Genomic DNA, 23,630 nt, shown 5'->3' with positions numbered 1-23,630 from the left:
AGTTATTGAGTACATGTGCCACAGTCCTATTTTTCAACCTGTGTCACTCCCATGGTTGTAGTGGGAGACTGACTGCTCTGTAATCCAATCTTCAACTGATTTTTCTTCCCAGTCTGAATTTCCACAAGCTTCTCATCCCAGTCTGCTCCTTTCCGATGCATATCTTCTCTATGCCAGCCTGTTGTCATTGATCTCTTGTTTTGTTCAGGCACATTGTTATTCCACATTGCCTTTGGTTAGTCAGTGAACGGAGTTAAGTTTCTATCCTCACAGAGACAAGAACAGCAAATTTAGGTTGAATAAGGATTCCCCCCTTTATATTTTTGGTAAAAGGAGTTTGAGTTCTGGTTGCTGCTCTTTGTTTGTATATGTTTGTGACAATTTACGTGAAGTGCCATAAGCTGAAGACTACAGAGTTATGGTCACTTTTGGATGCTGCTTTTTCATCTGGTCAAATTTTAACTTGTATCAAACATTTTTCAGTATAGTAAAAGGTTTGAAAGTACCCCCATATCAGAAAAGCCTGATAAAAAAGCCTATCTAGTAATAGGTAGGGGCTGTGAATGTGGATCTCTAAAACAGAAAAAACCTGAAACCTGATCATTTCTCCTGTGAGTGCTCTAATTTCTGTACCATTTTGTGCAAGACAGCCACTTCTACCAGCCTAGATTAAAAATAAAAACAAATCAACTCTCAAAACATAGCTGCCTGTTTCCACTGCATCCTGGAAGAAGCCTCATCCAGTAGGGGTGGCATGCATTTTCTAGGGACATGAAGATCACAAATTCCCAGAGAAGGCAGGGTGCTTCTATCTGCATAGTGTATTTCTACCTAGATAGTTCACAAAGGTTCAAGGACATTTTGACCTACCTTGTTTTAATGCAAACAACATTGAGACAAAGTCATTAGGAGAACTTTGAGACATGGTGAGATAAAAAATGCTGGTCCCAAATTGCCCTAGCACAAGCAGAGCCTGCGTTTTCTTTTATGTGTATAGATGATCTTTCTTCCCACACCTCTCAAGTGGATGGACTGCAAGACAGGGACTAGGGGAGCAAAATTCTTCCCAGTGTAAAAGAAGATCAGGTTTATGACCACCCAAGTAACCTGAACATACAGAGGTCTATGGGACCTGATGAGATGCATCGCAGAGTCGTGAGGGAATTGGCAGATGTAGTTGCCAAGCCACTTTCCACGATATTTGAGAATTCACGGCAGTCAGGTGAAATCCCTGGTGACTGGAAAAAGGGAAATATTGCACCCATTTTAAAAAAGGGTAGAAAGGAGGGTAGGAACTGAAGGGATAAGGAATATGTTAAGTAAGTGTAGAGCACACTTGTGTACCAGTAATAGAATTGTTTCTCGGTCTTAATCTTCTGTTCTGCATTGTAGGTTAATTTACTATTCAGCTCCTAATATATTTATTTTACAAAGTCTATCAGTACCCACATACATACTCACATTTTCTTTGGAATGAAGCAGCATACTCTAAATGTATGAAACTCTGTAGTTTTCATTCCGTTTTCTTTTTAATGGATAGTGTGCTTTGAATATGTCTCTGCTAAGGAGCAAAGAGGGCCTGATGTACAGAGATAAATATAGGGCTGTCTGCGATGTCAGAGAGATGGGTGGTGAAGACTCCTGTGTGATCGTAGCAATATTATCAGTTTAAAGCAAGCAGCCTGCACACCTTAATCTTGACAGCCATGCCAGCATATTTTCCTAATTGTGATATAAAGTATTTGTGAGATAAGATAGGTTTAGCTGTGTCCCATTTAGGAAGCTGCTGGACCAGATTGTCTGCACTGTCTCTTGAATTGTGTTGTATGCATAACTTACAAATCCTGACAGTTATTCCCTATGTTTGACATGACAGCCAACCAGGACCACATTTGTCTATTAAAAAATGAAAGTAGTATCTGTAAAGAGAACAGTGCAGCTGCTATGGAAAAATTGAAAAACTAAAGCTCAGAATTAAATCTAGCCAAGGAGATCAAGGGAAACAGCAAAAATTTCTATAGGTACATTAATGGTAAGAAGAAGACTAAGGAAGGTGTGGGCCCCCTCAGAAAGGAAATGGGAGAACTGGTGACAAGTGATATGGAGACGGCCGAGGTCCTCAATGACTTCTTTTCCTCAGTCTTCACTGGCAAGGGCTCCAGCCACACTCCCAGAGTCACAGAAGATAACGGCAGGGGTTGGAAAGAACTGCCCATTGTAAGTGAAGATCAGGTTCATGACCATCTGATGAACCTGAAAGTGAACAAGTCCATGGGACCTGATGGGATACACCCATGGGTACTGCAGGAACTGGCAGATGAGGATGCTAAACTGCTCTCTATTATATTCCACAAGTCATGGCAGTCTGGTGAGGTCCCCACTGACTGGAAAAGGGGAAACATAATCCCCATTTTCAAAAACAGAAAGAAGGATGAACGAGAGAACTATAGGCCAGTCAGTCTCACCCCTATGCCTGGTAAGTTTATGGAGCAGATCCTCCTGGAGGCACTGCTGAGGCAGAAGAATAACGAAGAGGTGATTGGGTACAACCAACACCGCTTCACCAAGGGCAAATCATGCCTGACGAACCTGGTGGCCATCTATGAGAAGGTCACAACATCAACAGACAAGGGGAGAGCAACTGACATCATTTACCTGGACCTGAGCAAAGCCTTTGACACTGTCCCGCATGACATCCTGGTCTCCAAGCTGATAAAATATGGGTTTGATGGATGGACAATTCAGTGGATAAAGAACTGGCTTGATGGCTGCACCCAAAGAGTGGCTGTCAATGGGTCCATGTCCAAGTGGAGGCCAGTGACAAGTGGAGTCCCTCAAGGATCAATACTGGGACCGGTCTTGTTTAACATCTTCATCAGCGACATGGACAGTGGCATAGAGTACACCCTCAGCAAGTTTGCCAACGACACCAAGCTGTGTGGGGCAGCTGACACGCTGGAGGGAAGAGATGCCATCCAGAGGGACCTTGACAGGCTAGGGAAGTGGGCCTATGCCAACCTCATGAAGTTCAACAAGACTAAATGCAAGGTCCTCTAATCTGCGTCAGGGCAATCCCAAGCACCGATATAGGCTGGGCAGTGACTGGCTTGAGAGCAGCCCTGAAGAAAAGGACCTGTGGGTGCTGGTGGATGAGAGGCTCAACATGAGCCGTCAGTGTGCACTAGCAGCCCAGAAAGCCAATCGTACCCATGGCTGCATCAGGAGAAGCGTGGTGATTCTTCCCCTCTACTCCACTCTCGTGAGACCCCACCTGGAGTACTGCGTCCAGTTCTTGAGCCCCTACTACAAGAAAGATATGGACGTGCTGGAAGTGTCCAGAGAAGGGCCACGAGGATGATCAGAGGGCTGGAGCACCTCTCCTATGAGGACAGACTGAGAGAGTTGGGGTTGTTCAGTCTGGAGAAAAGAAGGCTCCGAGGAGACCTTATAGTGGCCTACCAGTATCTTAAGGGGGCCTACAAGAAAGCTGGTGAGGGACTTTTTAGGATGTCAGGTAACAGTAGGACTAGAGGGGATGGATTAAAACTAGAGGTGGGTCGATTCAGACTGGACGTTAGGAAGCAGTTCTCCACCATGAGGGTGGTGAGACACTGGAACAGGTTGCCCAGAGAGGTAGTGGAAGCCCCATCCCTGGAAGTTTTTAAGGCCAGGCTGGATGGGGCTCTGAGCAACCTGATCTAGTGGGAGGTGTCCCTGTCCATGGCAGGGGGGTTGGAACTAGATGATGTTTAAGGTCCCTTCTAACCCTAACAATTCTATGATTCTGTGAACTTCGATTTAAAAGCCATAAGTATAAATCTTCGTGTTGCCAGGAAGCATGGCTATTTACAAAAATATAGACAGATGTGGAAAGTTTACTTAAATATTTAAAGAAGCGCTACACTTCTAGCTTAATGCCAGATTTTCATCTCTTAAGAAGCAGACTTTCACTTTACTTTTAAGACTGATCTGCTTATACATCTCTAGGATTCCTAGAGGTAGGAACTCTAGCATCTTTGTCACAGGTTCTCCTGTGGAAGGGCATTTTCCAAAAAAAGAAGCCTTTTATTTAGAGGGAGGGACTCCTGACTACATTTTTTAGAAGATAAGCTGTATATAATACTGTTTCTTTATCAGCACAGGCTGTGATTGATAGGCATATTTAGAGTTTTGAGTTTGATGCATCAGTTGATAGGGTTATGTATTTCATGTATGACTTACACAAGATCATCATGTCTGTCTGTACTTCTTTTTATATAATTTTAAGAAGTAATTTTTAGTGGGAAGGAATTTGTATCATGTTTGTATTGTAGGAGCAGGTTATGATTATTCTATAGAAAGCCTGACATTTTATGTTATTGTTATGACCTATTATGTTGCAATTATGTTTACACTTGCAAAGACAGTTCTGGATCCATTAGAGACAAATGAGGAAATTAAGTAAGAAGTTAACTCAGTTTTCACATGGAGATTCAGTCTATTCCTAAAAAAAATCTCTGTCGTGGTACTCCCTGGAGAGAGACAACATGACTCTATGTTGCCTCTTTCTGGAGAATTTTAATACTGGTAAATTTATTTGGCATCATTTATTTTCATTTTAACATGTTCTTCTAGTTTGAACTCTTTCTATTTTCAGTCGCCTCTCAAAATTTTCTTAGATTTTAAGCTCAATGCGAGTGTTAAAGTAATTTTTTGAACTCCTGAGGTGAAAAGGAGGGAGTATGACAGAGGGAGTATTATTTCTTTGCTCTTTAATAAAAACACAGAAAACCAAAGAGCCTATTTTTAACTACACACTATTGGCTAAAGTATTTTAGCATCTTGGACCCAAGAAATGGTGTCATTCTTCACTTCGCTAACAACTTTACCTCTCAGTGCGTTCAGTGGAAGTACATTTCAAATTAGTCTGGTAAAGAAACAGATTTGGCTAATATTACTTGGCGTTGAAGTTCACCAAAATTAGAACTAGAAAGCCTTGTGGCATTATCTAATTTATATGTTACAGGGGAGGAAGCCTGCTGTCTTTTTTGGTGATGTACTAATTTGATAGATGATGATCTTAAAGATCCCTTCCAACCTAGACGAATCTATGGTTCTATGGTATAGAGATGGTAGATACACAATTATTTTACAGGGGGGACCACCATTAGCCAGGAAAACTTTGGCATACAGTATACCTGGAACATGAATAGCCAGCATAAGATTGCTATATTATCTATAGTATTTTCCTATAATTTCTAATCTTCAGTGGAAAAATATTTTTTTTTCTTCTTCTTAATTGTGTGGATTAAATGATGAGTTTACTTAAATGGGGTTGACATATTTCTGTAAATTCTTGATTTGCAGTGTTGTCTTTTCTGCAGTAAGCTGAGATTTTATTGGTAATTTCAGGAACACGCCACCCACACACTGAAGCAGCTACTGAAAAGTGCAATATGTATTCCGTTTAGAAAGAATCAGCAGGTGATGATTATACCCTGCTGAACACTGATGGGAAATAAGTATATTGAAAAAAAATTGTGGCTTATTTTAGTGCTATGCTACATTTTCTGTTTGTGTTTTAAGGAATGAAGCTGAGCGTTTTGTTCTTGTGTATAGTATGTACCTTCTTAATATACGTACCTTAAAACTAAATCTACATTCCAATGTAAATTTCCAGTTGCCCATGACTGCAGATGTCTTGTGGCAAATGCATTTTTACTGTACTAGTTGTACAATCTAGATACCGCTACACAGGTATGTAATGTAGCAGAGATGTAATCTGTTTATCTTTGGGTATTTTCAGAATTGACTGGACAAGGCCCAGAGTAACCTAGTGGTTAAGATAGCTTTTCTTGGACTGAAAGTTTGGATGAGATGACTTCCAGAGATCTTTCATATAATTATAAATGTCTATATTCTATAATTCTAGATATGTGACCTCAGATGAGCTAATTTCTTTAAAAAGTTTGTACTGACTCCATTTTCTTCAATTTGTAAATTACTGTTTGGGAAAGTATGGCTATCCCTGTCCAGCACTGTGTAAATTTGGGCACTGCTGCGCTGTGTTGTCTGTTGATGTGTCATGAAACAGCAAAATTAAATGAGATGAGATAGAGAAAGGAGACATCAAACAACACTGGAATTGTTGATATGTGTCAGAAACAATCTGAAGTATTGACGACCATACTGGTTTTCAAGATGGACTTTAATTACTACTAAAGATACTCAAATTTATGTAGAAATTAAAGTTGAACACTGTCACATTGCTAACTGAAATATGGCAGAGTGATCAACTGGGAAGATCTTAAATAGTATAAGTATGTTACATTTTGTTATTTTGTGGTTTGCAATTTAGTGGTAACCAGAAGACTCACTTTCAGGGAATGTTTTGCTTTCAGTACTGCCTGACAAATGATGGGAAAATGGAAAAGAAACCAAACAATTTGAAGTGTACAGCAAATTGATAGCAATAATGCATAGCAAATAGTTTTGTACATGAAAGAAATTCAGTTTTGTATTAAAAACTTCACGTTTGAACCTTAGCTGCTTCATAACAGAAATATTAAAGCAGTATGTTGAAACTTGAAAACTTACGTAGAAGTTCCTGGTTAGTCTGACCAAATTGGGTTTACTGTTCAGTATTATATTTTGTGGGAAAAAAATCCATCATAAGATATTTTGTATTTGTTGTTTGTATGTTAGTAACACGAGGAAAAGAGTTTATGGCCAAAAGGCTGGTATTTGACATTTTGGGATGTTTTTTGAGCCTAGCAACTTTTTTTCTCTTTTAGGTTTGTGGTTTTTTTTTTTTCTTGCTGGGGGTACAAATGCATTTGAGAACCACTGTCAAGCTAATATTGGAAACTGTGAGGAATTTTTTTTTTTTTTACTTCAGTTTTTAGTAGTAGGGAAATTCATGGCTTCATAGAGTAAGTCCCTGGAGAAGTCTGTAAAATTGATAGAACCTGGTTTCTTTCTGAAGAAAAGACCCAACAACTGAGCGTTTAAAAAAGAACAACTTTGTAACTGTGAATCCTCTCTTGCTGTGCAAAAGAAATTGCGTGCCTTGGGTTTAATGTCATGTCTGGCTGTTGTATTTCACTGAAAACTTTTATTACCAGTGCCCATTATACTGAGTCTGAAAACGAGATAAACCCTTATTTAACAAATTACTTAAGCCTACTTAAGCATAAGCATTAATGTACTTAATCCCGTTTGGGCTTCCATACATACAAACTTTATCAGGAATGTTCACAAAAATCCAAATCCAGTCTAAGGCTGAGTTTCTTAAAACCTGAAGTTGATTGTTATGTTTTTTCCACTATTAGTAATTCATAATTAAGATTAACTCATGAATTGGAAGTCAAATAAAATGAAACTGAAGTTAAGGAGAGTCCATATTTGAGATATTGAAGGGAAATATGTAAGACTATATATTCTTTTCACTTTAAGGCCTCTCAGAAAGGCAATTCAGCTAGGAAATTAGGAACATTGTGGTTTATGTTTTTCTGCCTAGAATGGTGTTAATCATTTGTATTACTCTAAAATGCAAACGCCTTATTCACTTTCCAGAAGCAATAATCAGTCCTGATCCATGAAATCTTACTATAATAAGTAGAAATAACAGTAATACTACTAATAATATAGGGAATAGTTCTGTTACTTCAGAAAAAGACGGAAATAGATTTTTTAAAAAACATGTTATAAATGTGTCTCTGTGTAATCAGAACAGTCCATCAGGCATTTTGCTGAGTTTTTCAACATAAAGGATAAAGTGTGAAGACATTGAGGCAAATTAATAAATTCACAGTATCAAGTTGACTTTATTATTCTTGGAGGTGCTATAATTTTATAGCATCCTAAGTTTTGATTCACATCATTTTAGACTGAGAAAAAGGAGAAAATAAAATCTTTAGGCAATGTTAAATCCCATTTAATTCTAGCTAATTTTGAATTTAGCAAAATTGAGTTGAAAACTCTCACACAGTGTTTTCGCCTGCCTAATTGTCTAAGTACTTACAACCCACTAGCTTCCTCCCTAATCAGCCTTTATATTTAGCGGATGCTTAAGTTCTGTATACGTATAAAGCTTTTTGAGTAAACTATTGTAATCCATTTGTATGTGGACAGGTGCCTAAATTCTACCTTATTCAGATTGGGTTTATAGAGTTATTGTTTTTGCATTGTGATGAATAAATACTGACAGCAGAAAGTTCATTCAGAAACCCATCTGGGTGCTTGTGCTCCCTATATCAATGAGAAAGTGTGGACATCTCTGAAAATGTTCAATTGATTGCTCTTTTATGTTGAACAGGAAACCACTGGAAGCCAGCCAGCATGAGACATGCAGTAGAGGGATGTGTTTGACTACATACCTAGCTTCTGAGATGAATTTGTGTGCAAATTAAACACCAGGGCACTTACAGAGGGTACACAGCTGACAAAGCAGAAGGCTTTCCTTCATCCTTTCTGCCCACTTCCAAAGTGGACAGGTTGAGTGTATCTTTTTTTCATTTCTTTTGAATGTAATAATGTTCTATTGTAAAGTGCAAGAACAATTTTTAAGCTGCCTCTTAAGGATAGCTATCTTAACATCTTTCTCCTAAGGACAGTTATTTCTCATCAGGACCGTATGACCAAAGAAGAACTGCAGAAACTACACAGTTTGGCTTGTTAGTGGCTAGAATCTCATTTTCGACCCAGAAAGAAAAATCCGCTGCCAGATGTTTCCTGTTGGTCCAGCTTTACGTGGTTCCACATGACATGCAGGCTTTCTGAGTAGCAGATTTCTTTTTCTGATCAACTCTGTTCCCTTATCGTGAAATTATGAAAGGATCTTGAGTTTGCAAATTACTTGAGTGTATGCTAACTAAGCATTTACATTGCTATTTTGAAGCTGAGTTACGCATTTATTGAAATATAAGAAATTACTTGAATCAGAACCTAGAGCTCTAGAATCAGTAGCCAAAGAGTTCTGTGTACTTTTTACCATCTTGTTTGTGCGAAACACTGACATAGCAGTTTGTTTATGTATGAAGGAAGGTCACACACCATTAACAGAAAATATCTGTAGTGAAAGTATTACATACAATCATAGAATCATCGAATGGTTTGGGTTGGAAGGGACCCTAAAGATCATCTAGTTCAACCCCCCTGCCATGGGCAGGGACACCTCCCACTAGACCAGGCTGCTCAAAGCCCCATCCAGCCTGGCCTTGAACACTTCCAGGGATGGGGCATCCACAACTTCCCTGGGCAACCTGTTCCAGTGTCTCACCACCCTCACAGTAAAGAATTTCTTCCTACTGTCTAATCTAAATCTCCCCTCTTTCAGTTTAAAACCTTCACCCCTCATCCTATCACTACGCTTCCTGATAAAGGGTCCCTCCCTATCTCTCCTGTAGGCCCCCTTTAGGTACTAGAAGGCTGCTGTAAGGTCTCCCTGGAGCCTTCTCTTCTCCGGGCTGAACACCACCAACTCTCTCAGCCTGTCTTCACAGGAGAGGTGCTCCAGCCACAGCTAGTGTGACTGCAAATCTGGGGCAAGATTCCTGAATTCTGGCCAGATAGGCATATGACTCTGTTGCAGCTGTTCTGAAACTAGGATCTTGACGCGAACCTATAAAAAGTTTTCTAAGTTCAAATTTCATTGAAAACGTGACACTGGTTCTCTTATTCACTTCATTTTGTGTAATCTCCACATTCTCAGTTTCCATTATGCAATAAATAAGGCTGAATATTTGTAACAAATAAGTAGATTATCGTACCGTAGAAATCATTATAGTAACAATTAAAGCAGTAGAGCTTTGACATAAAACAGTGGGTTTCCTTATTTAAAGAGCCATAAGGAAGTAGCATGTTTATTAGCCGAATGTTTCTCCTTTAGTGGTAAGTAGTGAATTAGGTAACTATGCTGATGTATTGTCCTTACATGTCCTTAGCTAATTGAGTTCAATATGGCCATGTCAGTCCTCATAAAATTGCTGAGTAGAGCTGAGATAGCACTGAATGATGGAACTTTTTGCATCCATAGAGCTAAATATCCATGTTGTGAATGTTACTGAGTTTTGGCACATTTTTGGCCAGGAAACAACAGAGTTCATAGGGTCCCATTCAGAACTATGGTTCTGAACTATGGTTCAAAATAGGAAATTAATGGGTTCTTTAAGAATGTAGGAGATATGGAGAAAATTGCGTTAACATTTTTCTACTACTGTTGTGCATATTTCTCCTGTTGTAATGGAATAATTTATTTTACAGTTTTTAAATACTGATTCTCTTTTAAATACTGAGACTCTGATTGTCTCTTACTGTTAGAGTTTTCACACTGCTGAAATACCATGCGTACTGGAGACAAAGGTTATTTGGTCCTATTTAATTAGAAAGTACTAACTTTTTCAAACTTTGCATGCATCCTGGGACCTTTAAAGACCAATTTCAAAATGTTCTTCTTCTGTTGATTTTCTATCTCATTTCCACTTCAGTTGTGTACCAGATAAAACTCTGAGTCACAAAAAAGTTGTTCATTTTTGATAATATGACTTTCAATAACTTTAATATTTGGAAAAACATTTTTCTTGTTCTTTCTGTTTTATTATGGGAGCATGTGTAGGAGGGGTTTCTTTTAAGAGAGTCTTGGAATACACTGTTGCAATAATAACTTTTATACAAAACATAATTAGTTTTTTATTTCTTCAGTATCAAAATGGAAAACTTTTAAACATGGGAGATTCCCTTTCCTGAAAAAGCAATTGTTTATTTGTAGCTTCTATTAAATCCATTGTGTATGGCATCAAGTAATTGGTTTCTATTGTGCAAATTTGTGAAAGTATTTACATGACTTCAGAACAAGATGCATGGGCAGGTACAGAATATTTTCTAAAAATGCACAGATTATTCATAACAGATAATGGATTAATGTTATCTGTTAAGTAGTAAATAAAAGTAAAGCTTTCTTTTAAAAGAAAATGTCTCGTTTTAGTGATGTTATCTGCTCTCCAATCAAGTCAGTTTGCAGTTTTAGGGTTCTTTACTGCTTTATGTTAATAGTGAATATTACTATTCACGCTAAATGATGTGGTTTACTTCTAGATCTACTTAGGTGTATTCAATTTCTCTCTCCCCTCCATAGCAACCCCTATATTTTTCATTTATTGTCACAGTAATTGATAGGAATGAAACTATAAAAAGTGAGAAAATTTCAGCGTATCTGTTTAACACAGAGTAGTGTGTTCATTTTTTCCTGCATTTGCTGTCTAGTAAATACTGACTCCACTTCAGGGTTTCTCAATATCTAACATTTTCTATGGTTTTGGCCCTCATATTATGAGGGTTTATTTTTACTTCATGTTCGCTGCTTCTATTGGAAACCTAAAATTGGTAAATTCTGGTAGAGTAGGAGACAAAACTTGTTTAAGAGCTGGACCAAGCCTACGGGTCTTTCAGCCGGGGAAAAGCAGCATGAATGGTTCACTGCCTTGTGGCCCAAAGGCGGAACTATAAATTCTCATTCACTCTTTCTGTGCATGTTTCACACCTATTCTCAGGCACACTGAAAAACATTAACCCAAAGTGGAAAACATTTCTTTTATTGGCTTAAGGGAAAGTGATTTAATGGAGGCTTTAAAAAAATTTTTTTATGATGCTCAAAATGAATCTGTCAGTTGTTAGTCACGTACGATTGGGATCGCTGTAAGTCGAGAGAGCTACTCTTTCTATAAACCTGTTGTCTTCCTTTTCTTCAAATAAGAAAACCTTCTTGTTTTTTAGTGAAGAGGTCTGATCATGGAACAAACTGATAGTGTGTAAAATGTCCCTTCATAACTACCTTCAAATCTTTGGGCTGTTACCAAATAAATTCCAGAGTCTGAAAAAGTACACGGGTATTTATCAGTCTCTGGGAAAGTGGAAAGCAGTTTCTTTCTTCTGACCGCAGCAGATACCAGAAGAGCCTTCCTCTTGTTGTTCTATGTTTTGAACTTTGAAGCTGACACCCTTGAAACTGTGACGGTCTTCTGAGCCTCTTCATTCACCTTCTGAGACATCTTCTGGTCCAAACTTCTCACTTTCCAATGAGTTATTTTATCTCTTACTAGAGGAAGTGTTCTATGAAAATAAATGTTTGTATGGACCCTCCTTCATATATGAAGTTCTGGCTATGAAATGATATCTGAATACTTTGACAAAGATTAATTAGTGGTTTTATTATGATACTTACTAATGCATAATATTCTACTCATAATTTTTTCATCCTGATTATTTTAATTTAACAAAATTTACCCCATATATTGAACTAACTGCTTGTGTGTGTGTATGTGTTTAAAACCTAGGCATTAGAGCATAAGCAACTTGAAAAGAAGTATTGTTTCCATGGAGCTGAGGTTTCAGCTCATTTTATCTTTTTAATATAATAGCCTTTATTTTAAATAAGCATTTTCCTATAACTTGATATTCAAACAAGACATGTTTCTTTGTTTAACATTGTTCATGAAAACAGTGGAAAAAAAGGGAGGATATTTAACCTGGAAATTACTTTCTAGTTTGTAATTGCATTTTGTTCAGCTAAAGTAAGAATCATTTATTAAACCAGTTATTGTATTATGCTACATTGCCACACACAACCATTAGCATTTGCAGAAACCAGATTATGTAGACTTGCGGTATATTCTTTGTCACAGTGAGTTATTTATTAGAGGAAGCATCTGCTCTTTTTCATGGCCTGAATGTTGTAGGCATGGGAAAGCATGTAGCATGACTACAACAACCTAACTTCATTTGAAATTCTGAATATCTGTCAGATAGAATTATGAAAACTCTGCATAAAATACAGTGATGCGTTTCTGCTGCTGAGGTTAACACTGCATTCATTATGCTCACAATTTACCCATATTTTCAGACATTCACAGTTTAGGCTACATTAGTGAGTTCTGTATTGTAAAGCTTTGTAGGAACCTTTAGCTTTCAGGCATTGACATCTGTAGAATTTTCATATGAAATTTTAGGTTCTAAACAAGATATGTGAAAATATGCATGTGAAAAGGAGAGGATAAACCTACATTTGGGGTGCTATGTAAATAATGCTAATTTTTCCCAAAACACAAAGTTTGAAAAAGCAGACCTAACTTTTTTGAATGGTTTCTGAAAAGTGCATCACCTCTACATTTCTAAGAATATAAATATACAGGACAACAAATTTAGCATGTTTTTTAAAATGAACATTTTTCTCATTATTCCTACAACAGCAAACACACTGTTTTAGATGCTTGGTGAGAGGGTAAAAGAGAATACCCTTTTAAAATCACGTTATAAATACTTTGTGCAGACCAGAGTAGATCCTTCAGTGTCATTACCCTTAAATGAGGTTATTGGGGATTTTCCAGATTCTGTAATATATCATGAAGTGAACCTTATTATCCGTTCTATGACAAATTACATATTCAAGTGTTTCTAGCTGTCATAACAATGAACATTTATCCTCGTTTGACTCATGAAAAATGATTCTAATTATACGATACTATAAAAATTACTTTGGTTAAATTATTAGTAATAGATAAAAGTGTTTTTACTAGCCATAAAATTATAGTAACGTTTCTGATTTCTTTCAATGGAGAGGCAGTCAAAATAAATATGTCATCATCTAATTTTTGGTTTTGGGTTATGATGACATAGGAAATGCTTTCGATTATTTTTGCTCAGTTTCTTCTTGTGACAAACTCACACAAGATCCTTCAGTTTTGGGCGCTCTCACCACCACCTTGCTGCATGTCAAAAAACTATCCTAATTATCTTCAGTCACTGATCAGGGCTTTTTTCTTGCTTGAATTCGTGATTCCTCTCAGCAACCTTTGATGAGGTTGCTTTCAACCTTTGAACTTAAAATGAATGTTTCAGTGTGAAGTGTCCCAATCCAACAATGTTATACATCGGTCTGTTAACACACATCAGAAAAGATGCAAACACGTTCAGATTAGATATAAGGAAGAATTTTTTTTACAATGAGAGTGGTGAAACACTGGAGCAGGTTGCCCAGAGAGGTGGTAGATGCCCCATCCTTGGAAATGTTCAAGGTCAGGTTGGAGGGGGCTCTGAGCAACCTGATCTAGTTGAAGATGTCCCTAATCATTGCAGGGGGGTTGGACTAGATGGCCTTTAAAGGGCCCTTCCAACCCAAAATATGCTATAATTCTATGATTCTGTTACATAAATGGGATAAATGCAATAGTCATTGCCTACACTCGTGGTAATCATCAGCTTTGGGTTGATGGAGCATTTAGGATCAATAACTCTCCAAAGTTCTATTAACTGAAGTATCCTAGTACTCTCCTAAAGAACAACTAGGCAGGATTTATCCCACTATGATGGAAGAGGAGCTACCCGGATTCTTCATGCCGGTCCTCTGGTATGCATCAAGCCAGGGAAGAAGATAAAATACCCTGGTGGATCTCAAGGGATATATCAGCATTTAATAGCAGTTCTTCATTATCTAGGTAGATGAAAAAGAAATTTTCTAAAGATGGCAGATATATTGCATTCTTCCTTTAAGGTTTATTGTTCAGAAGGAAGGAAAACCTGGTTATTTCAGTTATACTTCTTGTGCTTATATGTTTGTAGATAGTAATTATAGCCATAATTTTTCCTTTAAAAGTCTGAATTATCTGAAAATATAATTTAAGACAATTGAAACTGCCCCCTAATAATTCTCTTTCAAAACCGGTGCCCTTAAATTATATTTTCAAGTATAAATATGTATAGGGGAATTCTTGCTCCCCATACTTTTTAAAAAAGTGCCTTAAGGCTAAAATAACTATTTCTTCTAAACTTTTTGATTTTTTTGGGATGATTTATATAAATTGTGAGGCCAGTTAGTGTTTAATGACAAGGAAGTCATATATCAAAAGAGAGGCCTAAGCAAATCCAGATCATAAGTTTTCAAATAACAGGATACGATGTGGCCTTTAGCTGTGAATAGCCTAGACTCCAGGAGGTCAAGGCAACCGTTCATAAATTTAGAATTTATAAGTTATAAATAAGTTAATAATTGCCTGGTGACACACAACATACCTCCGTGAATTATCAGTGTGATGAATGTGATGAGAGAGAGGTAACAGTACATCTCTCGAGAGCAGTTTTTCTGCTGTTGCTCATCTGGAGGTCATACCTGACTCAATGTGTTGTCCCATGTTCCAGGGAAATAAAAGAACTTCAACTGACCTGATTTCTATAGGAAAGGAGATGGATGGTAGGAAAGATTTTCAGTTAAATACAAATTTTATCTTCTTGTCAGAATGTCAGTTCGTATTCGATGCCTACTGAGCCTCTATCATTTTACTTTTAGGTCGTACAAACACAAATTTGTATATACTTCTTATATCTCAGTCCTTGAGCATACATCATTCATATTGATTCTTATAAGGAATGCAAGAGAATCTAGAAGGCAGAAGCAAGAGTAGCTAGAAGCTTGGCAGAAACATGGGAAAAAGGCTGAACTCAAGATCATGTAGTTTTTGAAGATTTACTCATGTTACGGAATATTGTTTCACACTTGTGTATAACCATTTGTAATTGCCATATAGATATTCATTCCCTCTGATCAACAGTCACACACTCCCCACTTCCCCCCACTTTCTATTTTCTAGTCCTGTTTCAGATTACATACGATAGGTATTATGCCATCAAACATATGTTCAGAAGAGACCCAGTTGGCTGGAGGCCTCTGAGTAAGGGACGTGTCCCTGGCATGTACTCTGCAACTTCAGTCTCACATTGCTGTTCCTTTTTACAAGGCATAAATCTAATTTATATTTTATTAGTACAGGCAACTGTTCTCTAATGCTTTCCCAGTGACTCACCCACTCTCACTCTTCTCTTTCTCTCTCACTTCTATTGTGTATGTATTTTTAACCTTTCCACAAAAATACTTATTATAATATACTGGCAGCCTAGCACATTACTTTTATGAAGTTGTAATGTCAAATAAGAACTAATTCTGACTTGGTGGCAGTGGTCAGTTACATGTGTTATCTTCAACTTTTTGTAACAGTTTACAGACATTCGAGATTGAATAATCTCTAATTTAAAAAAATTAAACAGGTTATTTTGATTTCAGGACTAAGGGCTATTCAATTATAATGGAAGAGTATTTCTTTAGAAGGTCGTCTTATACAAATGAAAATATCTAGGACACGTAGGATTCCTGTAGAGTTACTGTTCATTGCAGTGGGTGAGGTGAGACAACAGAACTGATGTTATTGAGAAGAATGCTGAAGAACTTTTAATCTTAGAATAAAACAGCATCACATTGCTTGATGCCTGATACTTGAAGACAATTTTATGTCATCTGCTAACACCTAACTTGAATTAGTTTAGAGTTTAAAAATTTCTACAATATGCTCAGTACCTGCAAAATGGAGAACACGCTGCAGCAACCAGAAGACTTTACATTACTTTTCTCCAGCAATGAGAAGTTTGTCTCTTTTTTGCTACATGTGCACTTTTTTAATTAAGGCTTATCATCTTCACTTGATCAGTTGATAGAATTCCAGACTTTTTTAAAGTATTAACAATTCTTTTTTGACTCTAACTTATTTAAGTTCTGCTTGGCATGCTATTATCATATTTGCTTTATTAGGGAGAGATTTAGGAAGAATTTACTTGTCAGTAATTTACATTCCAACCATTTTCTCAGTAACCCCATCATTTTTATTTATTCTTCTCTGACATTTATATTATTGCGATGGTAATTACAGAATGTTGAATAACATTCAGAAAATCAAATTGCATGTTAAGAGCAATTAGGAAAGGTACAAAAGAGGGAGCATTATTATGTCCGTGTGAATACTTGGTGACCCCTCATCTTGAATGCCATGTAATAATCTAATCCCTGCCACATCACTGAAGACTGAGAGGGTGAGGGGTGACAGGGATGGTCAAAAGCCTGAACAGCTGGGTGAGTAGATTAGAATTTCTCATTCCTTAAAGGAGAGGACAAGGGAATTGTGATAGAGGTCTGTGAAATCACAAGGAGAGGATAAGTAAAGAACAACCATTCGTTGTCTTCTAAAGTACAAGAATTAGGGATGTCAAACTTGGTGAGAAGACAAAACAAATGGGGTGCGTGAAAACTGTAAGAAGTGACACGTGCTTTAAAGGCAACTTGAGAAGGTCATTTTAGAAAGTTTGATTGGTGGACATGCAAAACAAAGTCAGCACCTTTTGATTATGAAGTGTGGGACCCTCCAAGGGCTGTAGGAGGCGAAGTACTACTACGTGCTTGTCCTGGTCTTGTGCTGTTCTCGCCGTTCTCTAGGCCGACACTGTTGGCTGCCTTTGTAAACAGAATATTGGGTGACATACATAGACAAAAATCCCGATCCGATGCCTATCCTTATGTTTCATATAAAAATTTTTAATTTATTTTTTTTCTGTAGCTGAATTCAGGAGCTGAGCAGAGGTTCATTTCGGTGTTTGGTGACAATTTTAAGGCTGCAGTATTTCTTCATGGGCTTCTCTAGGCAGATTTACTAGGGTTTTGGCATTCTGAGTTACTCTTACAGAAACTTGCATTTACAAGGATTAAATTGAAGTCTGCTGTTTTAGTCATTGCTTTGGTAAATAAATTTTTGCCTCTGTCTTTTGACAGCAGAGTTAAATTGACAAGGTAGAAAATCCTTTTTTTCAAGGTAGGAAGGAATCCGCTTGTCCTGCAGTTGCACTTCAGCTGCTTCAATGCCTCACTTTGCAGTCTAGGGAGAAATATTTTCTATCTGTATAGTGATAAAAAGGTAGGAATATAATACAGAGTTAACAGTGCTGTTATTTCTAAATAGCAATATTTTTAAAGTTTTCTTTAATTTAAACCTAAGGTTTCAACTCTTGCACATTTATTCTAGTAATAAAACTATGTATTTGTAAACTTCTTGATTTCGGTTGTACCCTTCCTAATATCCATTGTTGTATTTTATGCAAGTGTTATTTTCAGGATTTAAAAAAAAAAAGCCTTTTCTTTTTCTACAGGATGTGGGCTGCAGGAATAATTTTCTATTAACTTAATTTAAGGAATGAGATGACTTAAATTAAAAGAAGTTGTATTTGGAGCTGCAGTAAGCCCACTTACAAACTTTTCCAATTCCTTGTTATGTCTTTAGAGTCTGCTAGCTGAACATAGTTACTATTAGTATATATTGGTAAGATTGCTAATGCAGATAGCGTGTACTCTGACTAGACATAAACAGGAAAGGGTAGAAGAGGTAGAGACACAATCATATTCCTCTTTTAGGCATGTTTTTGAACACTGACCACTAATCTTGTATTGTTTGCTAGTACATACTCATTTTTTGTTACCAATGCTTGTTAGTATTCTGTTTATTTTATTTTGTATAATTTTTCCCCCCTGTTAACTGTTTCCAGTATTCATTTTCAAGTTCTTTATTCCGTGGTGGTTTAACCTAGGATTTAAAATTTGATTCTACTGAAGTCATCAAGTAGAATTTTAAAGTGGAGCTCCTGTTGCTGACATCTCAACCCTACCCTTCTAGAGACCTTGAATTATTACCAGATTATGAACTTTCATAAAAACCAGGTCACAACACAATGAGCAGGAAAAACTGTAAAAAGTTCGGTAGTGTAATGATCTGCTAGCAGTGTAAACCATTTACCTAAAAAAGGGACTGTTATCTAAAGCCATAGTTTACCTTAGGTGGTATGAGTTCTTCTTGCTGAAGAAATTGTTATTCCATATCCTGTTTTGGTCATCACATTCTTCAGTCATTTTCTGAGTAGTGCTGTGATAAAATCTAACTGTCAGGGTGCTTTCTGGCCCTTCGCATTTTATTATATCACATTTGATTTATGTGCAGTGCTTGACTTTCCCAGGCATCCATACGTCCAATGTAAGAAAGATGTGGAAATATGTCTTTGCCCGTACAATTGCTTACTGCTGGGATTAAAAAAATAAATCACAAATCAAGAAACTCTGGTGAAACTGTATGCTATCTTCTTATTCATGTTCTAAAGCAGAGACAATCTGCTTGACTGGACGTTTTAGTGTACCAGCAAAACTTCTGACTAATTCCTTTTTCCCTCCCTCAACATTTGCTAATGATGGGAATCCACCATATATCCCTCTTAAGGGACCCTGCGCCGTTATTGCCGTTCACTCAAATATAGAGCTGCAATTCATCTTCACTCACAACCTTGGATTCTGCCATCAAGGTGTAAATGGCCTGTCTTTAGCTTTCTTACATATAATATAAACATATTGTAAAACCATCCCCAAAGAGAATGTAATTGCGGTAGTTAATGTAATTGTCACTTTCATGAGATATAATTAAAACATTTAAATAAGAGACATACCCTGAATTAGAACCTAGCAAAGCAGGTATGGCAAGACCAGTTATGTGGAGCTTTTGCTAAATACAAAGATGAATGAATAGAGGCGTTTCTGTAACTAAACAAGAACTATATTACATAAAAATTCTAGCATGCAAGTAATTCTTCCAGTCTGTTACAATTTGGATTTCAGCTAAATGTGGTATTTAATTTGCTGAATTTTAAACCCTGCTAGCCAGAGTTATTGAACCTGGTTCTTCTCCTCGGTCATCTCAGAAATATCTCTCTTACCTACTTAAATTTTTGCATTTCAGGAATCTTATTCAAAGAAGAGAGGTTATGCATTGGAAGCAATACCCTCTGTACCTCTGGATGCAGTTCCTTCAGAAAATGACAGCAGTCTTTGTGATTCGATAGACATAGCAGTGACAAAAAAACCTTGTTCCCTAGAGATAGCAAGAGTTCCTTCCTCAAGACCAGGTAAATCACCAAATAATCCTTTACATAGTCTTTGGTATAAGTGTAATGTTATAGAAGGTATAGAATTTTGTATAGAAATTTTTAGGAATACAGTACTCTGCTTATCACAGCATGATTGTAGTCTTCTGTTAGCTACCATAAGAGCTTAATATCAGAAAAAAGATTAATAGCAAAAATCTGTAGAAGGGAAAGAAAACAAATAAGAGGTTTAAATAATTTCCTAGATAAAATAAGAAAATTGAAAAAAAAAAAGCCCAAACAAATTAGAAATCGATTTTCTTTAAGCCCAGCCTTTTGCAGTAATCTATTTCTGTTTTTTTTTATGAAATGCTTAGCAACAACATTATACAAATAATTCAAAATTTAAAGTACTCTGTGTTTCCATGTTACGTAAGGAAGATCTGCTTCATTTTTGAAAATGAAACAGTGAATGAGAATTGATAGAATTATTAAATGACAGTTTGGCAGACTGCCGTTTGTATTATACAGGTTTGAACAGCAATGAGTTACAATAGTTAAAAAACAATAGAATTATGCTGAGTCAGATGAATGATATTATCTGTAAGGACTCTGTTTATGTTCTCCAAAATTATATGCTCTGTTCCATTACCCTCGTTTGAACTCTTCATTAGTCACCACCTGGAACAGGAATTTCAGAATATAATCATTTCACTGTAAGTAATTGGACTGAGAGTCTGCTTAGACAAATGACAGTTCTCAGCAGCACAGACCTATTTGAAGCAGGCAATTGACTTTTCGACCTGTGCTATCTTGATTATGAATCATGATTTGAGAGATACATGAGAATGACAGACGATTGTTGACTAACATCATGTTACCTATCTAGTCTGTGTAAGAGGAAGCACCTTCTTGATTTCACAGCTGAACTAGTATTGGAAGAGTGCCAGAGCTATATCAGGCGTAGTACATAAGGGCCAGATAGCAAGAGACACCTTTGGAGTCTGCAAGATGAGGTGGAGTGGATCATAATTCCTACTTCTCCGTAAAGTTTGGACTAAAGAAGGCTTAAGGGAACCTGCATTATGAACAGTGATCTAAGAGGTGGCACAAAATAGGACAGCATCTTTACAGCATAGTTGCACAGAACGGAACAGAGTCTGACTCAAACATCAGCGCGACTACTTGTGTAACAGGTGGTTTACTTTGTTGATGTTTTTTTGGCTCTGATAATCTAAAAAATTAGCAGACTGTGCAGGACAATATTACGGGTTGTCGTTCAGTAAAGGAAGAAAATGCCAAATTATCCTTGTTTTTCAGACTTCTACTTGATTAATTACCATAAACATACTTATTGCAATGGGAAGACTGCCATAACACTAACTCATAAATTGGCTGAGAGAGTTCGTTATCTGCGTCCGTAGTAATGGGCCTCAACTAAGAAGCTTTTCATTGTAATTAGTATTAAAAAAAGAAAAGGGTGGACTTTTTCTACTTAAAATACCAGGCTTTGGAAGAGTGCTGTCTGCTGATCATAGGCTTTTTTCTTAGGCATAGTAAGTCCATTAAGATCAGCGTGAAAACCAGATACTAAAAAGGACATTTTTAGGTCTTCATCTGGAAATATGTTTTGTGTATAGTTAAATATGGTGTGTATCAGAGACCCAGAGAAGAACCAAAGAAACTGTAGGAAATTCATGAGGGCACCCATCATCTTTATAAGACCTAACAAGGTCAAGGAGTTGACGAGAAATGTACTGTAATTCCTTCTGTCTTAGTTTTCCATATACCGCTATGATCTTTTCCTTGGCATTTTATTGGGAAGAACATTTGGCTGTATGGATAAGCAGATTCCAAAATGTGATTTTATTTTTAGCTATAAATGTAGCTGTTGTAAGCTGTATCTGTAATCACGTTGGCTGTTATACTACAAATGGCCCAAATGAAATCAAGCGTTATCACTCCCAGTTATAAGGTACTTAACACTATGCATAATTGTATGTGAATGTCAGCCTGTCACTTCAGTTCATACAGATTTATTACTTGAATAAGTTATGTATGATTACAGAGATAATTCATTTAAAACAAATATCTAATTTGCACGCCTTTTTTCCTCAATTTCCCTGTTTTTGTATCACTGAGGCATGCTGACTTCGGGAATAGTGTTTCAAATTTCTGTACTATGTCATGTGTAGAGTTCATTTCAGAGCATGAGGCAGCACTTTGAACATAAAATTGCATCTGTCAGTCTCCTTTCCCTAGGTGGTAGGACACTCTGATCAGCTCTCCCCACTGTCTGGGGCATTACTACCTCTTGGCAGTAGAAGTGAGACTGAATGCACTCAGTGATTGAAAATTCTCCTTTCCTATATTGGGAGGAAAGGTCATTCTGGCTGGCCTTTCAAGCTTTAGAGCTGCATGTAGCTATTATCTGCCCTGCCAGTAAACTAACAGGTTGGGAATGGTCACCTCGTCAGACATCATTCTCTGATCTACTGGGGAAAAAACAGACTGCTCTGTAGTTCTCCATACTATTTTTAATTTCCCGAATCTTATTCTTGAGCTGGTAGGGAATAGCAAAGGATGAGAACTCCATGCACCAAATGGTAAAGGATTGTTAGATATAGGGAGAAAAACTGAACAGAAAGAAAATAAAAGCAGTCATAAAGTTTTTTACTTCCACTTCTGAAATCCTATGCTGTGTGAGTTTTATGTCTGTTTGTTGGAAATTAGGTTTATATAGGAAAAACAGTTACATTACTCGTTCATGCTGGCAGTTAAAACAGTAGCTTCTAATTAGGACTGATCTAAGTAAAAAAGACTGCGTGTGTGCTTGAGTTCAAGTTAAGCTGTTCTTTGTTTCTGCAGTAGATTGATAGGACAAGGTTGGCAGAGTGTTACCGTTTCTGTCTCAGTATCTCTGCTGTTAAACTAACAGCTAATACTTGATAGGAATTTTCTGAAATATTGCACTCTTTGAGACAAATTTTCTGCTGAGTAAAATATAAATTTGGACTTAAAATTTCATAAATCAATCTCATAAAATTAATTTCATAAATGAATCGATTCATGAATCAATCTTCCTAATCTTTCTGTTGGGCTATTCCAGAACAGTATCCTCATTCCTTAAACTAGACATTTCTACTAGTCATTTTAATTTTTAGACTGCCTTTCCGTTAAAAAAAGAAATCACATGACATATTTAACCTTGAAAAATAACCATAAGATTTTATTCGTTCATAAGACACACATTAGTATTGCCCTATTTGATCTTAAGGATATAATTAAATTTTGTGACCTATAGCAGCAAATCATGTTGGAAAAGGTGTAAAGTTTTAATAAATGGCTAAAGCTCAAGGCACTGGATAATTCTAATGCTAAAATAGGCATTGTCAAGTATCTTTATGAAGTTAGTGTGGTTTTGGTCCGTTATCTAGTGTCTAGAATACTGGTAGCAGAAATTTAGATGCAGCACCATGCTGCATTTGGGCCTGGGCTGTTGAAGATCCTTACAGACAAATTGCATCCTTGGTAGCTTGGGCATTTTGTACCATACATACTCCATCATTGCACCTCATAATGTCATACGCTTTTATTTATCAGAAATATTGAATGAAATCTGAGCTACATTACAGAAGAAATGTTAATAAATACATTTTTTTCATTGTTGTTAAGTGTATGTGCATGACCAATAAGGAGATCTTATGTCTTTCAGTCTGCCTCTAGAGTTTCTACTGCAGAACTCCCTAGGAGTGAGACTAGGTGGCAGTCTATGTGCTAAATTTTTAATAATAGTGAATGATCAACACTACTACTACTTAAAATATTTTTAGGTCTCATTGAGTATCGTTAGGAATTATAGAGGTTTTTTCAAATTCTGTTTT

General features: G+C 36.9%; 1 protein-coding gene across 4 annotated transcripts in view; it reads left to right on the top strand.

Annotated features, from left to right (window-relative positions):
- ANKS1B (ankyrin repeat and sterile alpha motif domain containing 1B) overlaps nt 1–23,630 on the top strand; it is a 448,856-nt gene that overhangs the window by 116,472 nt on the left and 308,754 nt on the right. For all 4 annotated transcript variants that reach the window (XM_074575799.1, XM_074575789.1, XM_074575760.1 and 1 more), the window contains exon 10: nt 19,623–19,788. In XM_074575799.1, the coding sequence (XP_074431900.1) occupies nt 19,623–19,788 (166 nt within the window). The remainder of the gene's footprint in view (nt 1–19,622; nt 19,789–23,630) is intronic.

This window comes from Larus michahellis, chromosome 1, assembly GCF_964199755.1.
Source record: "Larus michahellis chromosome 1, bLarMic1.1, whole genome shotgun sequence".
Classification (NCBI taxonomy): domain Eukaryota; kingdom Metazoa; phylum Chordata; class Aves; order Charadriiformes; family Laridae; genus Larus; species Larus michahellis.
Note: the sequence above shows the minus strand (reverse complement) of the source record. Positions and strands in the feature narration are given on the sequence as shown.